Consider the following 23,066-nt stretch of genomic DNA (forward strand, 5'->3'; position numbering starts at 1 on the left):
AATGAATTTCAATTATGACATATATAATATTTACATTAACAACCGTTTTCTCATATTTGAAAATTTTAAATATGGATGTTATATTAACAGATCACTGCTTCCTGTTTTTTAGGTAACAAATATTATCTTTCAAAAAAATTTATTTTTTTAGAAATTTATTTAATTTATTTCCTTCATTTTTCGTTCCTAAAAAATAGAAAATGATGAGTTATATCTATGTAAAACATGTTTTGCATATTTATGGTATATTATATCATATACCATAAATATATAAATATGTTTTAGTATGTTTTTTTATACTTCGTATTTTTATATATGTGTGTCTATGGTATATACATGGTATAAACTTCATATATAACATACTTTGTATATTTATATTATAAATATTCTTAGTATGTTTCTTAATACTTTGTATATTTATATATGTGTATATGGTATATATATGATATAAACTTTATATATAACATATTTTATATATTTCTATTATAAATATAATACTTTATATATTTATGGGTATAAATATAAATTAGCAGTAAAATAATGTCTTAAATAAGGGATAAAAATAATGATGAGAGAGAAAAAGAGATATATATTAATTAGGATAGCATTAAGTTTGAAATTATAATTATCTTATTCTTTAAAACTGCTATATACGTAATATTGAAAAAGTAATGTTATAAGTAGAGTTTTATGTAAAAATTTAAAAGATTGGGGTTATATGTAGTAATAATAATAAAAGTTTGAGTTGGAAAATTGTGAAAACAACAAAAAACTGTTTTCCTTTTTCAGAAAAAATTTTCGAAATTATATTCAGAATTTTCATGGCCAAACACCACAATTTCCAACTCCAAAAAAAATTTTCGGAAAAAAAGGAAAATTTTCCATGGCCAAACGGTCCCTAAGTGAATCATTGATTTTTTTTTAAAAAAAATTTACCCTTATGATTTGACAATCAATTAACTTTTGAAGAAGTATTACAAAGTCAACTTTTTTTGGAGGGTAAAAATGGAAAGTTGTGTTAAATTTATGTCTTTAATATTTTTTCTTAATCTGTGTGCCAAAATCCAACAATTCATTTATTATGAAACGAAGGAGTAATTCTTTTCCATATTTGACTAACCTCTTTCTTGAAGGGAGGAAAAGTTTTGGACATCTATAAATAGACCCTTCTCATACCATAACATAATAGCATCCACAATATAGTCATTAAAAAGTTTTGTTTAGGGGGAGATTTCTCCCAATAGGTTTAATGTTTTTTATATTAGATTTTATAATATGTAGGCCGATTGGTCAAAACATATAATAATTTTATGCCTTTTTAGTATTATTTTCTTTATCGTCTGATTTATTATCTCAAGATTTGCAAACGTTAAGCTTCCGCATGACGCCCTCTCGATTTTGAAATCGACATAAATTTGATAAGTTTCACAAGCTGAAGGATCAAGCATGCTGAATTTCAATTGATCGAAGATTGAACATTCTTTAGCAAGATATTATAAGGATCAAAATAAATATTTCTCATATTAGAGGGACTAAATAAAAATTCACTCGAAGGAAAAAATAATTTCATCTTTTGATATTGGGATAAGGTTTATATGGTTTACTAAATGCGGTATAAATCTCATTTCATGTTTAATTTTGAATATATAGTTAAATTTCTTTATCATAATAGTATTCGTCCAAAAAAATTTATGTATTTTATAAGGAGATGGTGTTATATATATATATATATATATATATATATAACGTTTAGATTTCATGTAATTGTTATAAAGAAAAATGTATAAAATTTAAAAATGCATGAATACAAAAAGGCAAATATTTATACTTTTTTTTCTTGTGAAGTTATGAAAAAATTAATGCACATCATTTAAATATATTTTTTTTTTTAAATTAGATATTCTTACTTAAAATTTAGTGTGTGCATAAAATTAATGATGATTATTATAAATATTTTGATATAATAAATTTTTTACAAAATATTATTATTACAAAGTGTACTACAATAACAAATATTATTGATGTTATAGATAGGATATTGTTATAAAAGAATAAAATATAACATAAATAATTAATTTTGAAGAAAATCAAATTGTTCTAACGAGGTGAACTTATATGAGATTATGATATCCATACGACCCAAAGAGTATCTTTTAACTGCGTTGAGCAACAAAAACTTTTGCAACTGAACAAGTACAGTACTACTAAAATGACAAAATTTCATTTTAACACCTTATTGTAGGTAAATTTTGTAGAGTCATATTTTCCAGAACCGAACAGTAGATCCTCCCTTAGAAATTCTCAATTCCAGATCTCATACATTGTGAGCAATGTCGATGGATTCGGAAGATCCGATGGAGGAATCATCTTCACCGGTGACGGGACTAGTCCCACTGGCATCACCTTCACAACAGCCTTACATCTCCGAACTCCTTTCTTTCACTCTCGATCGCCTTCACAAAGTACCCTTCTAATTGCCTAGTTTGATTATATTGCTTTGATTTGGACGAACTTTGATGTGGATTATTTCTGTAGGAACCGGAACTGCTGAGAGTTGATGCGGAGAGAATTCGGAGACAGATGCAAGAGGTTGCCGTTGGGAATTACCGTGCTTTCATTTCTGCTGCTGATGCATTACATGCCATAAGGGAACAAGTTTCTTCTGTTGATAAGCATCTTGAGTCCTTGGTAATTTTTTGCCTTTACGTTGTGGGAATTTTTGCAATTGCTTTGATTTTTTAGGTAACTAATTGTGTATATTAATCACCTGCATGAGAATTACAATCCAGCTAACAACCACGGTTAGCTCAGTCTACACAATTCACCTCACTCTCATCATCTATGCAATTCAGTCCTATATCACCTTCAGAAAATCTAATTACTACAGCATCCACGCCTGAATTAGGCTTTTAATTCCTACAGGAGCCATAAATTTGCTTTGGTTTTTGATTTGTTGAATTGCTATTTTAGTTCTCATTTGATTTAATAGTGTATATTGATCTACAAATAAGATAGTAAGCACTGAGTGATTTGGTGTGTCACATTGCTATAGCTTGAATAGATTTAAAAAAAAAAGTGTTGGACTTGAATAGCACCTAAGGGTGTGGTTTAGTGGTTGATGAAGTGGGTTGAGTACCATGAGGTCTTAGGTTTAAATCCTAGTCGAGACAAGTCTGTTCTAGTCTTACTAGTCTTGGTGGACAAAGTTACTTGATATTGCTGGTGGGAGGTGGGGGTATCATGTGGAATTAGTCAAGGCGCGCACAAGCTGGTCCCAACACCATGGTTTTTTTTTTAAAAAAAGGTGTGACTGGAATATGAGTGCAGGAATCTCTTTCCGAAGAAGATTTAAGCTAACCACACAAAGCTTCTAAGGACCCTTTTGGCTAGCTTATTCAATTTAGGTGTGCCTTATAGTTGGCTTCAATGTTAGTATCATTTCAATTTATTCATTAAATTTATATCTAGTTTAGTTTCTCTGATCAACAAAGCACTATGTTGAACTCAAACTCAAACAACCACAAAGCATTGGGATCTATAATGGAAACTCAAGTCATTGGATTCAAATCCGCTACCCTAACAGAAATAGTTACTCCATTCCAGCGGTAACAACCAAAGAGACGCGCCAAAGATATCATCATGCTAATTACAATTATTGCAACCAAACTAATTCTAGATTGATACAGGTTAATTCTTGAATTTGAGTGATACCATGAAGTATTGTTAAATGTGGGCAAGTTTTCTCGCTTCATTTAACTCAAAGTGCAACAAAAATTAATCAGAGAAACCCGTAAAATGCCGTAAGGACTTAGCAATTTTAAACTAAAAACATTCTTTATCCATATAAAGATCAAGCCATCAGTTGCACCCAAGGGTGTGGCGTAGTGGTCAATGAAGCGGGTGAGAACCATGAGGTCTCAGGTTCAAATTCCAACAAAAAACACTAGGTAATTTCTTCACATCTGTCCTAGCCTTGTGGATAGAGTTACCTGGTAGTTCCTGGTGGAGGTTACATGTATCCCATGGAATAGTCAAGGTGCGTGCAAACTAGCTCGGACACCACGGCTATCCCAAAAAAAAAAAGATCAAGCCATCAGCTCTTCTTTTGGCTATTTTGACACTGAACTTTTTTTAAAATATTCTTTTTCCTCTTTGCGTTGTTTGGAAATAAATTTTAGGTTAACAGCTTAAAATAATTCAAATTGAGAGGTCTAATGAGCAAAAGTTTCCTGTTAACTTTGTTACTAGATTTAATCAATTGAGTCAAAATCGAGTTTATATTTATCTGAACCTTTCAGCGTTTACATCAAATTTGGTAGTGCTCAGAACCAAGGAACATCTTGTATGCTATCTTCGTTCTATCTAAAACCTATATGCCATTGTTTTGGGCAAAGCTTAAGAAGGCTGCTTCACTGGTGATTCTTTATGTATTCACCTTTACATGCTGCAGTTGTAATTGCAAAACTATTGGCTAGTTTTCTGCTCTTGCTTTCCTTTATTTCTCTGTTTAACTGTGCAAGTGGGAAATGCATTTCATAGTTTCTTAAATAAAACTTTTTAGGTAGAAAAGGGCGTAAAAACTTATGGCTGTGTTTCTTGGTTTGCAGATCAATGAGGTACCTAAGCTAACTTCAGGTTGCAGCGAGTTCAGCACCTCTGCAGAACATATCTTGGAGAAGAGGAAGATGAACCAAACATTGCTTGCAAATCATAGTACTCTGCTTGATTTGCTTGAAATTCCTCAGCTAATGGACACGTATGTTTTCGTCAATGCTGTAAGGATCATTCGTTAGAATTGAAACTGCATCCATTTCCAAATTGCAGTTTTTGTATTTGACTCGTAAATTTGTGAGAGGATGATTTTGGTGCAGACATTGTAATTGAGTTATAATATCTAACTTTACTTTTTTAGACAAGGGATCTTAGTCTAGTGGAAAAGACCTTTTACCTTAAACCATGAGCCACGAGGTTGGTGGTTCGAGTCACCAAAGGGCAAAAAGAGTAAACTGAGAGGATGTGTAGTGTTTAGTTCTAGGTAGAAAGGTTTGGATGTGGGGTTTAGCATATAAAAAGATCCAAGTTTTTTTTTTTTTTTTAAATGTTGGGTGATGAGCAATGTTGTGTTGTTCTTGGAGCCATCACTGCTGTCATATCTGGAGATTCAGCCTGAATTGTCTTGCATAGCATAGCCATGCAAGTAGTCAAGCTTGAGGAAGAAGCTTTATGTGTTCAGAACATAATATGTATAATTATTACTATTTCATATTAGTGAATGAATAGTATCCATATCTTTTAGCTTCCATGTTTTGGTGGTGCCAGACTTGAATGATCTCTTAATTTTGCAGATGTGTGAGGAATGGAAACTATGATGAAGCGCTTGATTTAGAAGCATTTGTTTCCAAGCTTTCAACTATGCATCCCAAGTGAGTCCTGGGTCCTTTTTCTTGTTTTACTGTAGGAACTGATTTAACTGAATTTAATGAAAATTTACTAAGGTAGTTTTGTTTCTTTTTCGTCTCCCCCTGAAGGTTACCAGTCATTCAAGCCCTTGCTGCAGAAGTTCGGCAAACCACCCAGTCTCTTCTTTCTCAGCTTCTCCAAAGACTTAGGTCAAACATTCAGGTGACTTCTGGCATAGATTTATTTATATCTTGTTACAGTTCTTCTGTTGGAGCATACTGGATGAAAGTTGTCCATAAATGATGATGTTTAAGATCTTACTGCTTACAATTTACTGGTGCAGTTGCCAGAATGCCTGCGTATCATTGGATACTTGCGTCGGATAGGAGTGTTCAATGAATATGAGATGCGCTTACAGGTGAGATTGATATATTTTAACAACAGTGGGTCTAAGGCCAGTTTGCTTTTGGTATTCAGTTATTGCGTTTAGTTCTATTTCTTTACCAATATTTGACCAATTTTGCCAATTCAACAGTTCCTAAGGTGCCGTCAGGCATGGCTTTCTGGGATCCTTGATGACTTGGACCAGAGAAATGCTTATGAATACCTCAAAGGGATGGTAAATTGTCATCGAATGCATCTCTTTGATGTTGTTAACCAGTATCGTGCGATATTTGCTGATGATACTTCAGGGAGGGAAGAAAACTATGATGGTGGACTTCTCTTCAGTTGGGCCATGCATCAAATTTCTTCTCACCTTAGAACTCTAAAGTTGATGCTACCGAAGATCACTGAAGGAGGTTCTTTATCAAACATTCTTGATCAGTGCATGGTGAGCATATATATTTGTGCTAGGCAGCTCATCGAAATTCATTTTGCTCAAGTAAAACGTCTATTTGTCTGTGATCAACATTGATGTCTTCTTCTTGCAATCACCATGAATGCTAAACACGTGAAAGAAAATGTATTGTAATTTGACTACAGAACAAAGGGAGATGTAAATTCCCAGAATGGCTGGAAAAAAATAGTTTAAGCTTGTCGTATCATTCAAGTAGTTTGTTGCATTTTGGTTATCCTGCTGGAAATGTTCCAAGATTTTGATATGATTTGCGAAAGGCAAAAAGTAAGCAGTTGTATTCTCTTCTCTCTCTCTCTCTGTCGGAGCAGGAAAGCAGATGGTGGAGCAAAAAAAGAAAAAAACATATTTACCTTTGGGTACACTTGTCTGGTGAGCTAATCAGGTGTCCCATATAACTCAAAAGCTAGTATTAAGCCTAAAAGAGTAGAGGCGAAATCCATCCTTTTGTTTCCTTCTAGTTGCTTTGCGTTTCCCAGTCAACTTCAATTTCTAACCTAACCTCTTTCTCACATTTGTGGCCAATTTCAATTTTCAACACAACTTTGTCATATCTAGAATCATTCTCCACTTTGGCCTCTATCTCCATGAAACCAAAGCAGATGGCATCAACTTAATTGTCGTTCTTCCATGTTAGCAATACAAAATAAGTAGGCTTCAATTCCCTGCAAGCTGAAAAGTTAAAATCACTTCACATGTTTAAATTGTACACTGACTTGGCTCTGATGGCATAAAATATGGTAGAAATTACTTATTATATGTTATATAGAAGAGAAGTATTAGTTACAAGAGTATGCCTGCAGACTTTTTCTTATGTTCCCTCCGTCCTGTTTGATGTGATATCATTTGAGTAGCGTGCTCTGAGATAGAGATACGGACGTACACTCTATCCTCCTCAGATCCCACTTCGGTGGGAATACCCTGGGTATGTTGTTGTAGTGGAAAGTGTGAATAGCACCAAAATTTAGAATTTGCTTACTAAACGAGTTTAAGTTCTTGAAAATTGTGAAGCTTTTATAGAATTGTATTATTTTGAGAATTGTGTCAAACAATTTCCCGAGGAAAGACTGTCATGTAAATGTGACTAGGGGAGTGTCCACCCCCACTTTTGGAGGATTGTTCTTTTGGGTAGGGTTGGGGGTTGAAGAGGGACAGTAACCATCAGTTCCTTGCTGGTTATTATCTACGAGTTTAGGTGAATACAGTTATTGCTTGTTTCGTAGTCTTGCAATAGTTGTTTCTATTGTTACACTTGTTATTTACTCATTCACTTGTTAAATCAAGATTTGGATTTTATTCACTTATTTATGATTTATTCTTTTGTGTTGACAGTATTGTGCTATGGGGCTTGGTTGGGTTGGATTGGACTTCCGTGGCTTGCTTCCCCCTCTTTTTGAAGAGTACATACCTGATTGGTTCTTTGTGATTCTGGAATGTTAAAATCGGTCACTAAGCTAGTTCTTTTATGCATTTGATTTTCTAATGACTTTTGCAGGGCGGTCCTAAATCTCTTTTCGAAGAACATGAATGCAGCTGTTGAGAATTTCCAGGTATATATTTTAGACCATTGACAAAAATATTGTGCATAGCACAGTCGGCCTAAATGGGAACACTTTTACCTTATCGTCTGAAGTAAGCAACCTATCATTCTTCATTCTGAATTGGTAATATGTATACTTTACTTGATTCCAGTTGGTCCTCGATTCTCATCGCTGGGTTCCATTACCAGCAGTCGGCTTTCCTACCAGCAGTTTTAGTGAAGAAAGTCATGAAGATGTTACTCCTCCCTCAAGTCTAATGGAGCACCCACCTCTGGCTGTCTTTGTTAATGGTACGTTACTAGATCAGTTCACTACTTAAGTATAAGCACCTTTGCAAAGGTCCCCTTGGGCCCCTTTTGTTCATTGCTCTCAAATGTTAATTCACCAAATAAAGGACAAGTAGTAGCAAAGGATGGGATTTCTTATGCCAGCATGAGAGATATCTAGGTTTTTGAATTCAAAATTGTGCTTTGAGCTCTTGCTGGAGTACTCCAATAAATTAATGGTTTTATGGATGCAAGTATGTCATTAGAATTGCTTAAATGTCTCCAACTCTGCCTGTGGTCTCGTACCATGCAAAGGAAAGTTTCTCCTAGAATTCTGCAAGTTCATTCATTGGGATTTCCCATGAATAAATAAACAACAAAGGATCTTAGAGAGCGACTCACTTTTCTGTAACTTGTGTAGAGTTCACTCTGTTTCATCTTGTTGAAAATCTAAACCAGTTTTTTGAAAAAAAAAAAAAATTACGGTTGCTGGAATTTTTTGAGTTCTGATTATGAAATCTGGTTATCTCCTAGTTGAGAACTCAACTATAGAACTGATAATTGTTCATCTTGTCTAACATCTCTAATTTGGGCTAATTATCTTCATTGAGAGCTACGACCTCCAGGTGTGTAAAAGCTGTCTTTGATATATTCCAAAAATTGAGCTTCTATTTATCACGGTAACATTTGCAGGGCATCATATTCTCTGTGAGTTGTTATCATAATCAATTTATTGTTGAGCTGATACTGTCATGACTAATGGTTTCAACACCGCCCTGTATCAGTTAGGTGTCAGGTTCTAGTCCCACCAAAGTCTTTTTCCCCTTTTACCTTCCATTCCTCACTATTCATGGGCCCATCCGCACCAATTAAAAACAGACAATAGCTTCACCAACTACTAAGAATTATTGACCTTTGCACTAATAATACTACCTTTGGCCTTATGTTTAAAGCTCAAAAAAAAAGGAAAAGAAAATCGTAGGCTTTATGATTCGACTAATTGCTAAATAGTCATACTACCTTTGGCCTTATGTTTAAAGCTCAAAGAAAAAGGTAAATAAAATCGTAGGCTTTATGATTCAACTAATTGCTAAATAGTCTTTTTACACTAATCCAGATTTGTATGCATCCTCCGTATATAATATGCAGGTGTCTCTGCGGCAATGAATGAATTACGACCTTGTGCTCCCTTAAGTTTAAAACACGTGCTTGCACAAGAACTGGCGAAAGGATTGCAGGCTGTTTCTGATGCTTTACTGAGATATAACACTACTCGCATGCTTCGAGAGAACGAGTCTCTGCTTTTCCTATCACTATGTCGAGCATTTATTGAGGTAGCATCATATGAACTTGTTTGACCTTAATGTACAATTGATTTGTGCGCCAGTTGACTCAAGCATACAAATTATGTACCTTTCAGGTTGCTTTTCCACAGTGTGTTACTTGTTTTGGTCGTTGTTATCCGGGTGGAGCTGCTCTTATAGCTGATGCCAAAACTCTTTTCGATGGAATCAGCCAACTATTGGCAACCTCTTCCTCCCGAGAACTTCCAAAACCAGTTTGTAATTCAGAGGCCAAGAGTGTATCAGAAAATGGCGACGTGACTAACAAGGAAAATGGGGAAATTCCTAGCACTGAACAAACTGAGAGTACCAACACAGAAGAGGAACCCGACAATGTCCCCTCAGAAAACGAGGAGAAGCCTGATAATGTGTCATCATGATATGAAGAGCATATGCATTTAGGAAGCCAGTTGATATGTACTCCTGTTCCCTGATAGGAAGTACTAAAAGAGAATCAGAAAGATGCTTGTTTTTCCTACTTCAAATCCGGGGAGTAACTTTTTCATCCAATGAGATAGTGATGGTGGCTGATTCATTATGACCAGATAGCTATATGATCAGTCACGTTTGTATTCGTTCTAAAGTATACTGCTCAGATGCAGTTCGGCTTGTAACATATTTGAAAAAAAATTCTTCCTGTTCCACCTCACTTGATGATAGTGTTACCAAGAATTATACAAGATTTTGAAGTGTAATGAAGATTTTGTATACGCTGATGCTGTAGGGTTTTTAAAGCACTAAATTGTATGAGCTCTCAGAATTGTTTATTTTTTCGAACCAAGTGGGACTTGTATGCTTCTTCCTTTTGCAAAGTTCTTATTTTTTTAATTGGGGGTAGGGGAGGGGAAATGAGGAGGGGGATTAACATGTGATAAATTGAACCCTCACCGCTGAGGTGGGGGTTTAGGTAGCAAACCAACGTCTCACAACTTTGAAATTCAAAACATGTATCTATAGGTTCTTAATTTCCCAAAGGACGATTAAGCTTGTCAATTTTCTTTTATGTTGTCGCGATCTCCTTGAGAGCTTAGATATGTTGCCGTTGATTCATGCCGCAGCAAGTCGAAATGTTCAAAAACTTGTGTTATGGTTTTGGCTTCATGAGCCATTTGAGTTACCAGGTTGTCTTGTAACTTGTGAATCTTTGCAAGCTTTGAAACTGAACTTGTGTGGGGACGTACTTAAACTGCCTAATCATTTGGGATTTCGTCAGCTGAAATTGCTTCATCTTGAGAGTGCTGAGTTACCAAATGAGCACTTTACAAGTTGCTTGTTCTCAAAATGTGATGTCCTTGAAAAATTGGTCTTAGTGCATTGCAATTTGGCATATATGACTACTTTATATTGATTCGCCATCTCTTTAATGCATTACTGTTTCATAGGGTCTGGTGTTTTGACAATTGTGAAATCAAAATTTCTTGCCCCGAGTCTCAAATCCTTAACATATAAAGCTCCAGTGCCAAACTATATACTAATCATGAATCTCTTTTCAATAGAAGATGTTCACATCTTCTTTGATTTTAAAGGCTCAATTGGAAAATCGGAGAATGATTTAAGGAAGTCCCTTCTATATCAGTTCTGAAACTATGCAAGGCTTCACTTAAGGTAAAGTTCTCTTTAAGTTGAGCATAGAAGGTATATACAAGTGTTAAAACATATATAAGCACATTTTTAACTCTCATTTTTTGTTGTTCTAGGGTCTCTGCAAAGAGTCTCACCAAGGAAAACTCTCTCCCATCTCCTTTTATAAGCTGAAGTCCTTAAAAGTTCTCAAGGTGGCAATCTCAGTTCATATTTATAAAATCAACCCATGTTACCCACATTTTAATGAGTTGGATCGTTCGTATTTTAGTTAGGTAAATATGGACTTCAATCTCTTTTTAACCCATAATAATATGGACAAATATGGGTAAAATATGGGCATCCATCTCTAAAGTCGATTGGTTTCAAAGATGAAGAAAACGAAATAGAACTATAAGGTTTTTTCTGAAGAATGCACGGGTACTGGAAAAACTTATGATTGTTTGGACTGGCTATGCTCATTTATCAGAAGTGACATCAAAGGAGGTTTTGAAGATTCCTAGAACTTCCTGTATGACACGGATCCTTCATGTTTATGAAACTTCTGTGTAGTAGGGTATGGTTTAAAGTTCATTTGTTAAGTGTCAAAGAAACAATTCTGACGTTGATGTTTTTGCAACATGTTATTCAGAAAAACACATCCGAACATCTATAGAGAATGTGTCATAGTTGAAATAAGCTCAGCAAGTACGAGCATTTCTTGTTCCTTGTCATCCTTATACAGCATACTCACTAGCTTACATATTCATGTACAACATGTTTAAACTGCTTGCCTTACTATTGTGAGTTTTCCTGAAGTTGGAAGATTACAGACAACTTCCCTTGTTCACAAACTCACTTGAAAATTGGGCTTTCGACAATTGGGCAAGACTCCTTTCTTTGTTAAGTTTCAGATCCACAATCATTATTCTTTCTTGCAGAATTGTTAGGCTTATTGACATCTGCATGACTTTCTATTAATAGCTCTTGTTTCTTAAGTCGAGAATATAATTTAACCTTCTGGCCATGATACATCTATGCAACTACAAATGAAAAACATGAGCAAAAGTAGCAAAACTGAACACCAAGAAAACAAAATTTCAATTACGCTAGTAACAATGGGCTTAAAATGCAATTGTTCTATTAAAATATACCTATAAAAAAAACAAAATTTCAATTACGCTAGTAACAATGGGCTTAAAATGCAATTGTTCTATAAAATATACCTATAAAAAAAAAATTGCAATTACATTGCAACAGCCTAGGGATGTCATGTTGACATTAATCAAAAAAACTGGGAGTTGGTAAAGAACGCGATCATGCATATATTACTTTGGATCTTTTCTTCTATTTTTGGCCAAACTGCAGAATGAACTTCTAAAAGCTTTCTTGCCTTCTCCTGCACTTTTGACTGGCATCGAACTGTTTCACCATGAATCTGTCCAGCACAAGTTAAAAGACATGTTAAACGACATTATATTCAACAAACATCACAGAAAAATTTCAACTAATAGCAAATTTGCAGTTAAGACTTGTGTCGGTAGATGGAGCCTCGGAACACTCTTTGAACCTGTACTTGACGATCCCTCTTAGCAAAGTCGTGCAAAGAATATAAACTAGAGAGCTTGTGAATCCAGAAATTTACCTTCAAAAACAATGTAATCAGAGCCTGTATATACTCAAAATTGGTTCCGCATGAAAGCTCATGTATAAAGTAATCAAGTAGCAGTTCAATAAAATGCAATTCTTGTCTCTTCTCAGGCTCCTGCTCGTCATCGTCATCTATTATCTGAAGCATCCGCAGCTCCATATCCAATATTGAAGGAGACAAGCTTTTGATATAATCAGTGAATGGTGCAACTGCAAAAGGCAATAAATAAGTCTTCCTAGAGTCTGTCCAATAAGGAAAGTAGATACACATAAAGAGAAGGAGAAGAGCTTACAATTCTCTTTCTCCGCGCATGACTGAAGAATTTGCAAGAATTTGGACACTGGAAGATCATTTTTCTTACTGCTCACTTCCAATCCAGTATTTTGCGTATTATTCTCCTCATTAGTACCTTCGCTTGGTTTAAATACTATCTCACCGGACAAAGATGGAATTGAAGGCAAGAAAAAAGGTGCATTTTCAGGTTTCTTTGGAGGCTCGATAGGTTTGTTGCGGGCCTTTATTATGTCAAGGTTGATCAAGCTCTGCCATTGACTCTTAGGCAAAAGTGAAAGAGTGACTAGATCTGGAATTTGAGGGATTGAATTTAGAAACTGAGAAGTGTCAGAGGACTCCAATGGCTTAATTATAGTTCTGGTATCACTGTTTTCACCGTCTTTTTCAGAAGAAGTGGATGGCATCTTAACGTTGACTATTTCTTTTCCACTTCCATATGATGCAAAGCTGGCAGCTCCTGAGAACATCGCTTGATTGACCCACAGATAGACACCATTTTGATCAACATGTGACGTGGCCAAGATATCCATATTAGGCGATAAAGATAATCCAGTGATAGACAGATCAACTTGTATTGCATCTATCTGTCTAGCTAAAATTACATCCCAAATTCTGAGGGTCGCATCCATACTGGACGTCAAAAGCCATTTCCCATCCTCACTAAAGCACATATCAGTAATACGGTCAGTATGGCCCTCAAATTTACGAACCAACCTCTGTGCAATAACATCAAATAGACGGATAACTAAATCATCTGCTACAGTAGCCAAAAGACCATTAGAACGGTGGAACACAATCTTGACTAAGGAACACCCAACCTCCCATTTATACTTTAACTGGCGTCCTTTGAAGTCCCAAACTTTTACATCGCCATGGTATCCAGCACTTATCATGATGTTATTTGTCGCATCACAAGCTATGCCAATCACTTCCCCATCATGAGCAGCACTTTCACCTTCCAACACATCAACATAATTGCCACGGCTGATTCCTGACTGAAGATTAAATCGCTCAATCCAACCGCCGGCAGTTCCTAGTACAGCAAAATTGCCACAGGCACTAATAGCACAAGCCTTGACTGGAGTTGGATTTTCAGGGCATGGGGTTAAGATATGCTCGCCAAGAACAAAATTTTGCAGCCTCCATACATAAGCACGCGGGGTGTCCATGTGACAGGTAACCACATTACACCAGTCGCGTTCCCTAATTTCAGCAACATCGAATGCAATAACAGGCTTCAATTTTATCTCCTCCTCTTTCAACTTCAGTTTCCTCGCTCTTTTAGAAACATGTCGTTGGGAAAGTTCTCTACTTTGTTGATCTTGAACAACAGAAAAAAGACGAAACGCTCGATCTTGACCAGCGGATAAGATGTGACGCCCATTTGCATAGAACTTGATACATAGAGGAGGAGCACTATGACCACTTCTAAACCGTAGTAAACGAGGATCCCCATCACTTCTATCGAAGATCCACATTTTTATTGAATTGTCTGCCGATGAACTCATGAGGACAGGCTCATTAGCAAAGAACTGAAGTGAAACTATGGAGGAGTCATGGGCTTCCTTGATGACAGACTGCAGCCTTCTTTTCTCAAGATTCCATATGCTTATAACACCAGATGAACCTCCAGAAGCAAGAAGAGGCTGCCCATCAGTGCTGAATGACAAGGCATTAACAGCGCCTCTTGTAGAGTGACTAAATGTAGCTACCTCTTCATCATAGCGAAGGTTATGGACATGAATCTTCCCATCCCCACATCCGGCAGCAATAACATCTAGTGCTGGAGATGAAACACAACAAGTAATAGAAGATCCCCATCCCTTGAACTCATAAATTTTCTCCTTTGTGCTTATATTCCATAGTTGCAAAGAACCTTCTTGACTTCCTAAAATAACCTGTTTGATTAATCTGTCAAGTGAAACATAGGAAATCAAAGGAACTACTAAATTATTACCTTTTTCCTCAATTAAGAGGCGTGTTTTTCTGGGTTGGGGGGGTTACTATTGTCACCAACTCATGCTTTAGTTATTGTGTTACTCAAAGTTAAAAATAGAAAATCCATACCTTATTTAAATAAGTATCTGGATGCATTATGCAGCTAGGGGAGAATTTGTCCTCAAGCTTTATGTGTCCGATAGGAGCAGGATTTTTGTCTATACCTTTAAATTGCCATATGAAGATATTGCCTTCAACATCAACACTTAGGATGTGTTCACCAAAAAGAAGCAACTGGTTCACCTTAGCACTATGGCCACTCCATGTAGCCACCTGACCAAACAAAAAACATTTTCACCAGAAAACAAAAAAATGCTCATTAATTACACACTGAAACTCGAAGATGAGCCCAAAAGAAAAATCTTAACCAAAATACTTAAAAGGAAAAAAGGAGAGGAAAAAAAAAAGTTGTTAATAATATATCAAGTAGAAAGAAAGACACAGTAACAGGTATTATAAGGCCAACCCTTGCACCATTTGAAACAAAATCTGATCTTCATCCAAGCAAAATGAGGGCAAAAGGTAAGGAAGAACAGAGATGGGGATTAATCAAGTAGAGATCCCCTGGCACAGGTTCTTCAGTAGAATTATCCTCCTACTTTAGAAACATTCCGATCATTGATAAATTTTAGGAAGTTAAAACTCATCTGCGGGGTAGGGGTAGACCGAAGATATACTGGACAGAAGTAATTAGATATGACATGGAGCAATTACGGCTCACTGAGGACATGACCCTTGATAGGTAGGTTTGGAGGAAGAGTATTAGGGTAGAGGGCTAAGGGATGTGGTTAAGTCATAGGCTGGAGTTAGGAGAGTTTCGTGTAGCTTGGTTGGTAGGGCTAGGGTTGGGGGGAGGGTGTGTCTTTTGTTGGTTCATGTACTTATTTGAGGTTGTTGTATCGTTGTTATTTTATCATGTTGTATGCTTGCGATATTTGAACACGGTCTCGGTCCTTTTCTTAAGCCCGGGGTCTATCGAAATCAATCTCTCTACTTCTTCGGATGTAGTGGTATGGACTGCGTACATTCTACCCTCCCCAGACCCCACTATGTGGGAATATACTGTGTTTGTTGTTGTTGTAAAATTCATCCGCACTTAAAAGGAAAGCTTTCCAGAGATCATGAGTTTTTGTGAATGAAAAATGACAAGAGTAACAACATTAATGGCCCCAACACAAGGCCAAGAATCTACAAAGCATATTAGGAAATTCAAAGGCGTTCTTCAAAATGATACAAGAGTGATGTGATCAATCATCACTAGATTCTTTTTCCTCTTCAGGGAAGTTCGTTGGAGCAGGGATGCCTCAATGGTTGATTTTTTTATTATTATTTTTTTTTGCGGAGAGGGGGTGGCAAACCCTTACCAATATTAATACATTCACAGGAAAAAAAAAAAAACCTGATGAGCACGCTTGACAACTGCAATGTCACTCCCATAGGCAGCAAAAGTATATTCACGATAAGAAGCGAGAGCTCGAATCTTCTTTGGCAATTGCGGGCCTTTATTCAAAATTCAAATATAAATGCCGAGGAAGTGCAGGGAAAAAAGATTTAAGAATGAAATTAAACAACTCCATATATAATTAGATACTACTTTTTCCACCACAATATGTTGAACTTAAATAAGTCTGATATTTGGCAAAAGTTCTGATTCATGTTTGACACTTGTATTTAGTATGGACATACATGATCATAGATTACTATATTTTTGGAAACTAGTAACCACTAACTTGCTTTGAAAAGATAAATCAATTGAAGTTGAAATGAAAATTGATGCAGGTAGATTGGATAGGATATAGAGAATCCATATAGCCAAAACAACAACTCTTGGATTGAGGTATAGTTGAATTTTAGTTGACAATAATCTGAACACGGCAGTATAGCAAACAAGAACAGGCCACAATCTAGCATCAAAACTAATACTAAAAGTAAAATTAAACTGATCACTGTTTCTAGAAGAGTAGAGCCCATTGTTTCTCTTCTTTTTTTTTGTCCAGCAGCACATTGTTTCTCTGATTTGACTGAAATAATCTTCTTACATTATGCCTTTTTCTGTATATTAGGCAACTGAGCTTCCCCTAACCCTATAAATGCAAAACACTGTGATGAGTTGGCTACCAGCAGGAACAGCCCCTCACGTCTCCTTCTGAAGATAATTTTCTCTTAAAACTTGTATCTATTTTTATATATCCCTCTTCACCTTGAAAATTGAACTCCATAAAGAAAACTTGAAATGAAGATTCCAGTTCCAACATCACTGACATTAATTCTCTCATCCTATAGTTATTGATTAATTACAGTTTGTGGGATGCGAATAAAGACCTGGATTCTAAGCATCATTTCTTTTTATATATTAATTAGAAGGTAAAACTATTGAATAGAAAAACGGAACTTTCTTAAATAACTATAGGATGAAGCTTTCACGGAAACCCAAAAAGGGTATCATGAAAGGTTAAAAGAGACTCGAAGTGTTTTGTTTCTAGGAACTTAAGTAACCCAGAACCAGATTTTATCTGAAGAGTATCAGTTCCCCTGACGGTGATCTCTTCAAGGATGTGTACATTAAATTAGGAATATTTTTGCAGCAAAGCCAGAGTATCGCAGAAAACTGAAAAGAAACACAATGAGCTCCATCTGTTCTGAAGTCCAGTAATGTTGGTCACGCAGACTATGAACGACAACTAAATCATACCAATTTGGTATGCATTCGATATCTATCGAACTTTCGTCTTCTTATTTCTCAGCTTGGAACCATTCATTTACAACAGAAGTAGCTTGATAAATTTGGGCACAGAATTGGATGAGTTCACTGAGCATAACAATGGTTAGTCTGGTATTCAAACTGAAAGGCTGAGAGACTACAATAGATATTCTCATAGTCCAACTCATTGGTACACATTGTGCAGTATAGAGTATATTCTAGTTATGCTCAGCTAAAAAAAAGGCAGTTCGATGCACAAAGCACCACGCGTTGGTAGAGCCTGGGGAAGTACATTAGTGGCTGCTTCCACGGCTTGAACCCGTGACCTACTGGTCACACAAAGACAACATTACCTCTGCTCCAAGGTTTCATTAACTATATTTCAAGAACCCATGTGTACAATGTTATGTCATCTGCCTTCGTCCTCTACTATTCCTACTTGGCTTCTTAGGATAATAATATATTTAACTGTTCAACACTCCCTTTAACAACTAAAAACCAACTAATTTCTTCAAATCACTATGTCCGAGTACTTTTCAGCCTACAACTACTGAAGATATTCAAGATTACATTAATACATTTCAGTCTAAGATCACCCACAGGATGTAAGAACGAGATAAAGTCTATAGGAGTAATTTCAGATATAGGACTCCTAATTTAGAGTTAACAAGTTAAATAAGGGTATGAATATCACAGATCCTTCAACATACACCAAAAGAAGCTTAGTAAAACTTGAACAACAGGTATACATAACCATATCCAGGTCCATGTAATACATGCTCCTTCCCTTCGATATTCCCCTTTCTCTGTGTAACTTAAGAGATCTAACTAGTGCATAAACCAATTAGCATGAAATCTTATTCTATTAACAACAACCAACACCTCACATAACCTGCACCCAGCAGCAACTACAACAACATACACAGTGCAGTCGCACAAAATGTGGTCTGGAGAGGGTAGTGGCAAAAGTCATAAATGAAATAGAACTCTCTGTCTCATTCCCCGCTAACCGTGAACAGAGTGAAAGGCTGGCCAAGAGTTTTTTATAAGGGGTCTTTTTTCTAAAATATTCCCCGAGCTCACCTATATCCTATTTCTCTTCTAAGGGTGATCCTATTCCTCAACTCACAATAAGTAAGGTAGGGACAACTCAAACAGACCTCAGCTCTACCTCAGATGTAGAGAGGTTATTTCCGATAGACCTACTGCTGATAACCTGCACCTAGCAGCAAAAAGATAGGTTCTTTCTCACTTTCAACTACCCCCATCACCCCCACACACAAAAAACCCCAAACGCAAAAACCCCATAATTTCTAAGTTCTGTTTTTTTTAATAACCATGGTGTCCAGGCAAGCTTTCGCACACCTCGACTAAATCCGCGGCTACCTGCCACCTCCCACCAGCAACAGTTTATCCTTATTTATCTATTAGTTTTCAGTTCTTATCTTCAGCGCGGGGTAGAGCAGTTTGGTAGCTCGCAAGGCTCATAACCTTGAGGTCACGGGTTCAAATCCTGTCTCCGCAACATCTTGTTTTTCCAAACTATTTTAGGGTTGACTCTGGTAACTAGTAATTAATTCCCGCCTTTCGCTTTTTGGGGGTGGAAGGCAAAAGAAAACGTAGGGGATATCAGGTAACTCTGTCTAACAAGGGTCGGACAAATGGGAAGAATCATCTAGTGTTGTTTGTCCATAATTTCGAAGTTGTAACTGAATCAGAAGTTCAAATTTAACAAATTCCAAGAATTAAACTGCTTAAAAATACTGAAACTATAAAAAATAGCTTACCAACAAGAACCAAACTGAGCTTAGCACACTGCACATTCAAAAAGAAATCCAAAAATTAATTAATTAATTCTTCACAAAATCAAAAAACTTGAGAATAGTGAAGGAGAGGGAAAGAGATACATTGTAAATTTGGAAAGCTTTGCCAACAGCGACGGTGACGAAGGTTTCAGTACCAAGTCTCTGTACAGAGAAAGGAACATTGGTCGTAATGTAACCAATTGCTCTAAATGGCTCGAATATCCCCATTTTCTTTGCTCCACAAGAAAATTGAAGAGCTTTGTAAAGATTTAGGCTACTACTATGCACAAGGGTTTAACAAGTGTAAGCTTTAAACCCTAATTTGTTGCACACCCTCGACTGTGTGTATTTGTGTGTTTCTCTTTTCGTATTATTTTTTGTTTTATGTTTTACTCCGCTCGGTCCAACTTTACTTACCCACTTTTTAACTTAAAACGCATCTCACAAACAATAAATAATAGAACTAATTTTACTACATTATCGTTTAAACATAATAAAATAAAGAATCGTTTGATAGACAGGCCGGCTTCAAGGTGAAGTCATCGAAGCAAGCGCTTTAGGTTTTTAATTTTTGGAGACCTTATTTTTTTAAAGCATTATAGGTTTGTATTTTTTTTTAGATTTTTTCTTTAGAAAATATCAAATATTTCTTAATATTTTTGTCACCATATTTTAATTTCTCTTAAGTTCAAATAAAAACATCACTTTAGAAATTCAAGATTAAAGTTGACAATCAACATTAAAAAATGTCTTTTAATACTCTCAAATCTAAAAAGAACATCTAATAAATAGAGGTAACTCAAAAAATCATATCTTCTATTTATTATTTTGATTAATGGGGCGAAAAGAATCAAAGCAACAATTACAATTGAATCAAAGAAGTTGAAAGATAAGATGTATTTCGGTCAAATAAAAAGATTTTACTATTTTATGAGTGCATTTTTTTCTTAATCTTATGTAATTGTCTTAGCTGAAAAAAGTTTTTTTTAAAATAAAATTTTAAAAATATTACTTAAGCTTAAAAAATAAATATTTCAAGAGTTATCAAATGAATTAAGCATAGTATTAATTGAAAAGGAATTTTTTCGGATAAATCAATTACAAAACAATTTTATTTATAATTTTACACCTCAAAAAGCTATAAATATAGATTTGTAAAAAAAATATTCAAAACCTCATTTTAAAATTTCGCTTTAGGCCACGAATTATGTTGAGTCGCCCTTGTCGATAGAATACATTAAAAAATTAATACATACATTAACTTTATGTATTATTAATATCTTATTTGATACACATTTTCAACCTACACTCTATTGTGTATTATGTTATTCATATTACATTCTTGATATTAGCAACGCAAAGGACTTTAATGCATGCATTAGCAAGATAAAGACGCAATAGTCCCTCAAAAACCTTTTCACATTATTTTCATTATATTTGTGGAGGATATTTTTATAAATAATTTTTTATTAAAAATATGCAATGCAAGTTATTTTTAACATGTCAAATCAAACACAACATAAAAAATAATTTTGACATAATTAATGCAAACATAAATAATATATCATATTTTGCACTATTCTTCTACACCCTACAAAATGATTCTTAATGTCTTGAAAAATGCATTATGTACCGAATATAATATTTACTAATAAAGATAAAAAATACACAAATAAATAAATTAAGCACTAATTTTTTGAATTAGATATCTATTTTTAGTAACATGGATAAATAAAAATGGATAATGTATTTATGTTTTAATAAATGTATATTTTTTTATGTTTATTTGTTGAAAAGTTACTACTTTCGTTCAATAATACTTGTCTATTATTGTTTTAGCACAAAAATTTAAATAATATGAATAATTTTATCATATTACTCTTTGAATACAATTAGTTCAGTATTTTAAAAAATATACTAAATAATGACTATACTGCAACCGTCGATAAAATAAATAAAAATAAATAAATTATTTATTAATTTTTTAAATTAAAAAAATATTACTATATATATTGTAGGAACCCTACCTTGAACCCTTGGGGGAGGGTTGAGGGGGGCTTGCTTGATTGTTTTTTTTTTGGTTAAATATGATGTTTCATAAGTAATTTTTCCTTTCTTTTTTTTGTATAGTTTTTTTTTTTTTTGGTTCTCACCCGTTGTTCAATATCCATATTGAAACTTTGACTAATTCAAATTGTGCATTGTATGGCCCATTCTGAGGGTGACGCTCCCAACGAGATTTTCTCCATACCCAGGGCTCGAACCTGAGACCTCTGGTTAAGGGTGGAGAAGTCCCACCACTACACCACAGTCCATGTTGGTGTAAAATCGTTTAGAACCTTGAACTTTGCTGTAAAAATCAAACACCCCCTCAACTTTGAACAATAATCATTTTCCTTCCTTTTTCCTATTTGATATTTTTAAATACGTATTTTACCCTTATATTTATATCAACATTTGTATCTTTTTAAGAAAAAAAAATTATAAAAATAGTTTTTTATTTTTAATCTATATAACATATTTTCTATAAAAGTTAAAAAATATTTTTAAGATAAAAAAATAAAAATGAGAAATATTAATTGAGTATATAATTTAATGACAAGCTATAATGAATGAACAAAATAGTAAAAATTATTTTTATTAAAAATCAAAACTTTAATATATATTTATATGTGAAAATAATAGGTAATTATAATTTTATAAATATATTTCAATATAGGTATACAAATTATCAAACCCACATTTTAACTTTATTAGTAAATTCTTTTATAATTAATTACAAAATCTAAAGGTACTTTTTACATTCAAATTTTTTATATTATCTATATTTATAATCTATATCTATAATATTTTAAAAGTGTGAAGACCCTTAAAAAAGTGGTTAGAATTTTTGTCCTTCATTAAAATACTCTGCCATAGACAAAATCGTCTTTTCACCTTTTTCCACCAATTATTATTTAATTAAATTAAACACTCCTAAAATATATAGCAATAACAATTCTATGGTAAAAAATATTAGGAGAATTAAAATATTTGAATATATATGAAAAGTCTAATTAGCTAAGGAGAATTAATGCTACTTTATAAAAACCCTAAATTAAAAATTATGTCAATTAAAGCAAAAAAAAAAAGTCCATAAAAGTATTCTTGAATAGGAATGCAATGATATTGAAGAAGCTATATTTATATACATAATAAAATAAGGAACATATTCATATATAGGACAATAATACTCATGTTTTTAAAATTCTTTTGAAAATTGCTATTTTTATTTATTTTGTAAAATAAAGTTTATCCCAAATAAATTGCCTCCCTAATTAAATTGGAAAAAGATTTATATATGATATTATATAAAAGGCGGTGAAAAGTCCCATAATAATTTCAATTAAGAAAAGAAATTCAACAATGAGAAAAGTTTTTATCAAAGTTATTAGATGTTCTTTAATAAATATAAATGGTATAAGTCATTATTGCTTGATTCTTCAATATTTTTGTGTGGGTGAAGAAAAATTCATGTGGAGAACGTGATTGAGATTTTGTGTCCATTACAAGCGAGTTTGTATTGAATTTTATTTCTAATGCATAATAATACTATTTATATTGTTAAAGTTAAATTATTAGACGTTCTTCAACTAATATTCTTCTACGCTT

General features: G+C 34.3%; 2 protein-coding genes, 1 non-coding gene and 1 pseudogene across 4 annotated transcripts; 3 read left to right on the forward strand and 1 right to left on the reverse strand.

The window, feature by feature from the left end:
* The first annotated feature begins 2,094 nt into the window (after positions 1–2,094).
* LOC107839637 (conserved oligomeric Golgi complex subunit 8) lies at positions 2,095–10,187 on the forward strand. Its single transcript, XM_016683213.2, has 12 exons — positions 2,095–2,462; positions 2,536–2,688; positions 4,608–4,756; positions 5,346–5,423; positions 5,529–5,622; positions 5,744–5,818; positions 5,936–6,232; positions 7,589–7,656; positions 7,752–7,806; positions 7,949–8,087; positions 9,213–9,397; positions 9,484–10,187. The coding sequence occupies exons 1-12, from the start codon at positions 2,331–2,333 to the stop codon at positions 9,784–9,786; spliced, it is 1,728 nt and encodes a 575-aa protein (XP_016538699.2). The 5' UTR covers positions 2,095–2,330; the 3' UTR covers positions 9,787–10,187.
* A 128-nt stretch (positions 10,188–10,315) lies between these two features.
* LOC124898164 lies at positions 10,316–11,924 on the forward strand (annotated as a pseudogene).
* A 120-nt stretch (positions 11,925–12,044) lies between these two features.
* LOC107839647 (WD repeat-containing protein 36) lies at positions 12,045–19,901 on the reverse strand. 2 transcript variants are annotated; one of them, XM_047397756.1, is made up of 7 exons: positions 19,518–19,806; positions 19,398–19,425; positions 16,309–16,409; positions 14,979–15,182; positions 12,910–14,809; positions 12,612–12,826; positions 12,045–12,404 (listed from the first exon to the last, which is right to left on the reverse strand). In XM_047397756.1, exons 1-7 carry the CDS (start codon positions 19,641–19,643, stop codon positions 12,252–12,254), a joined length of 2,727 nt encoding a protein of 908 aa, XP_047253712.1. In that variant the 5' UTR covers positions 19,644–19,806; the 3' UTR covers positions 12,045–12,251. The 2 variants fall into 2 exon arrangements, with proteins under 2 accessions (XP_047253712.1, XP_016538709.2); XM_016683223.2 differs by lacking the exon at positions 16,309–16,409 and having other exon boundaries at positions 19,518–19,901.
* On the forward strand, positions 19,062–19,135 carry TRNAM-CAU. Its single transcript has one exon. It is a non-coding gene; the product is annotated as a tRNA-Met (tRNA).
* Positions 19,902–23,066: the final 3,165 nt, after the last annotated feature.

This window comes from Capsicum annuum, chromosome 1 (assembly GCF_002878395.1).
Source record: "Capsicum annuum cultivar UCD-10X-F1 chromosome 1, UCD10Xv1.1, whole genome shotgun sequence".
NCBI classification, from domain to species: Eukaryota; Viridiplantae; Streptophyta; class Magnoliopsida; order Solanales; family Solanaceae; genus Capsicum; species Capsicum annuum.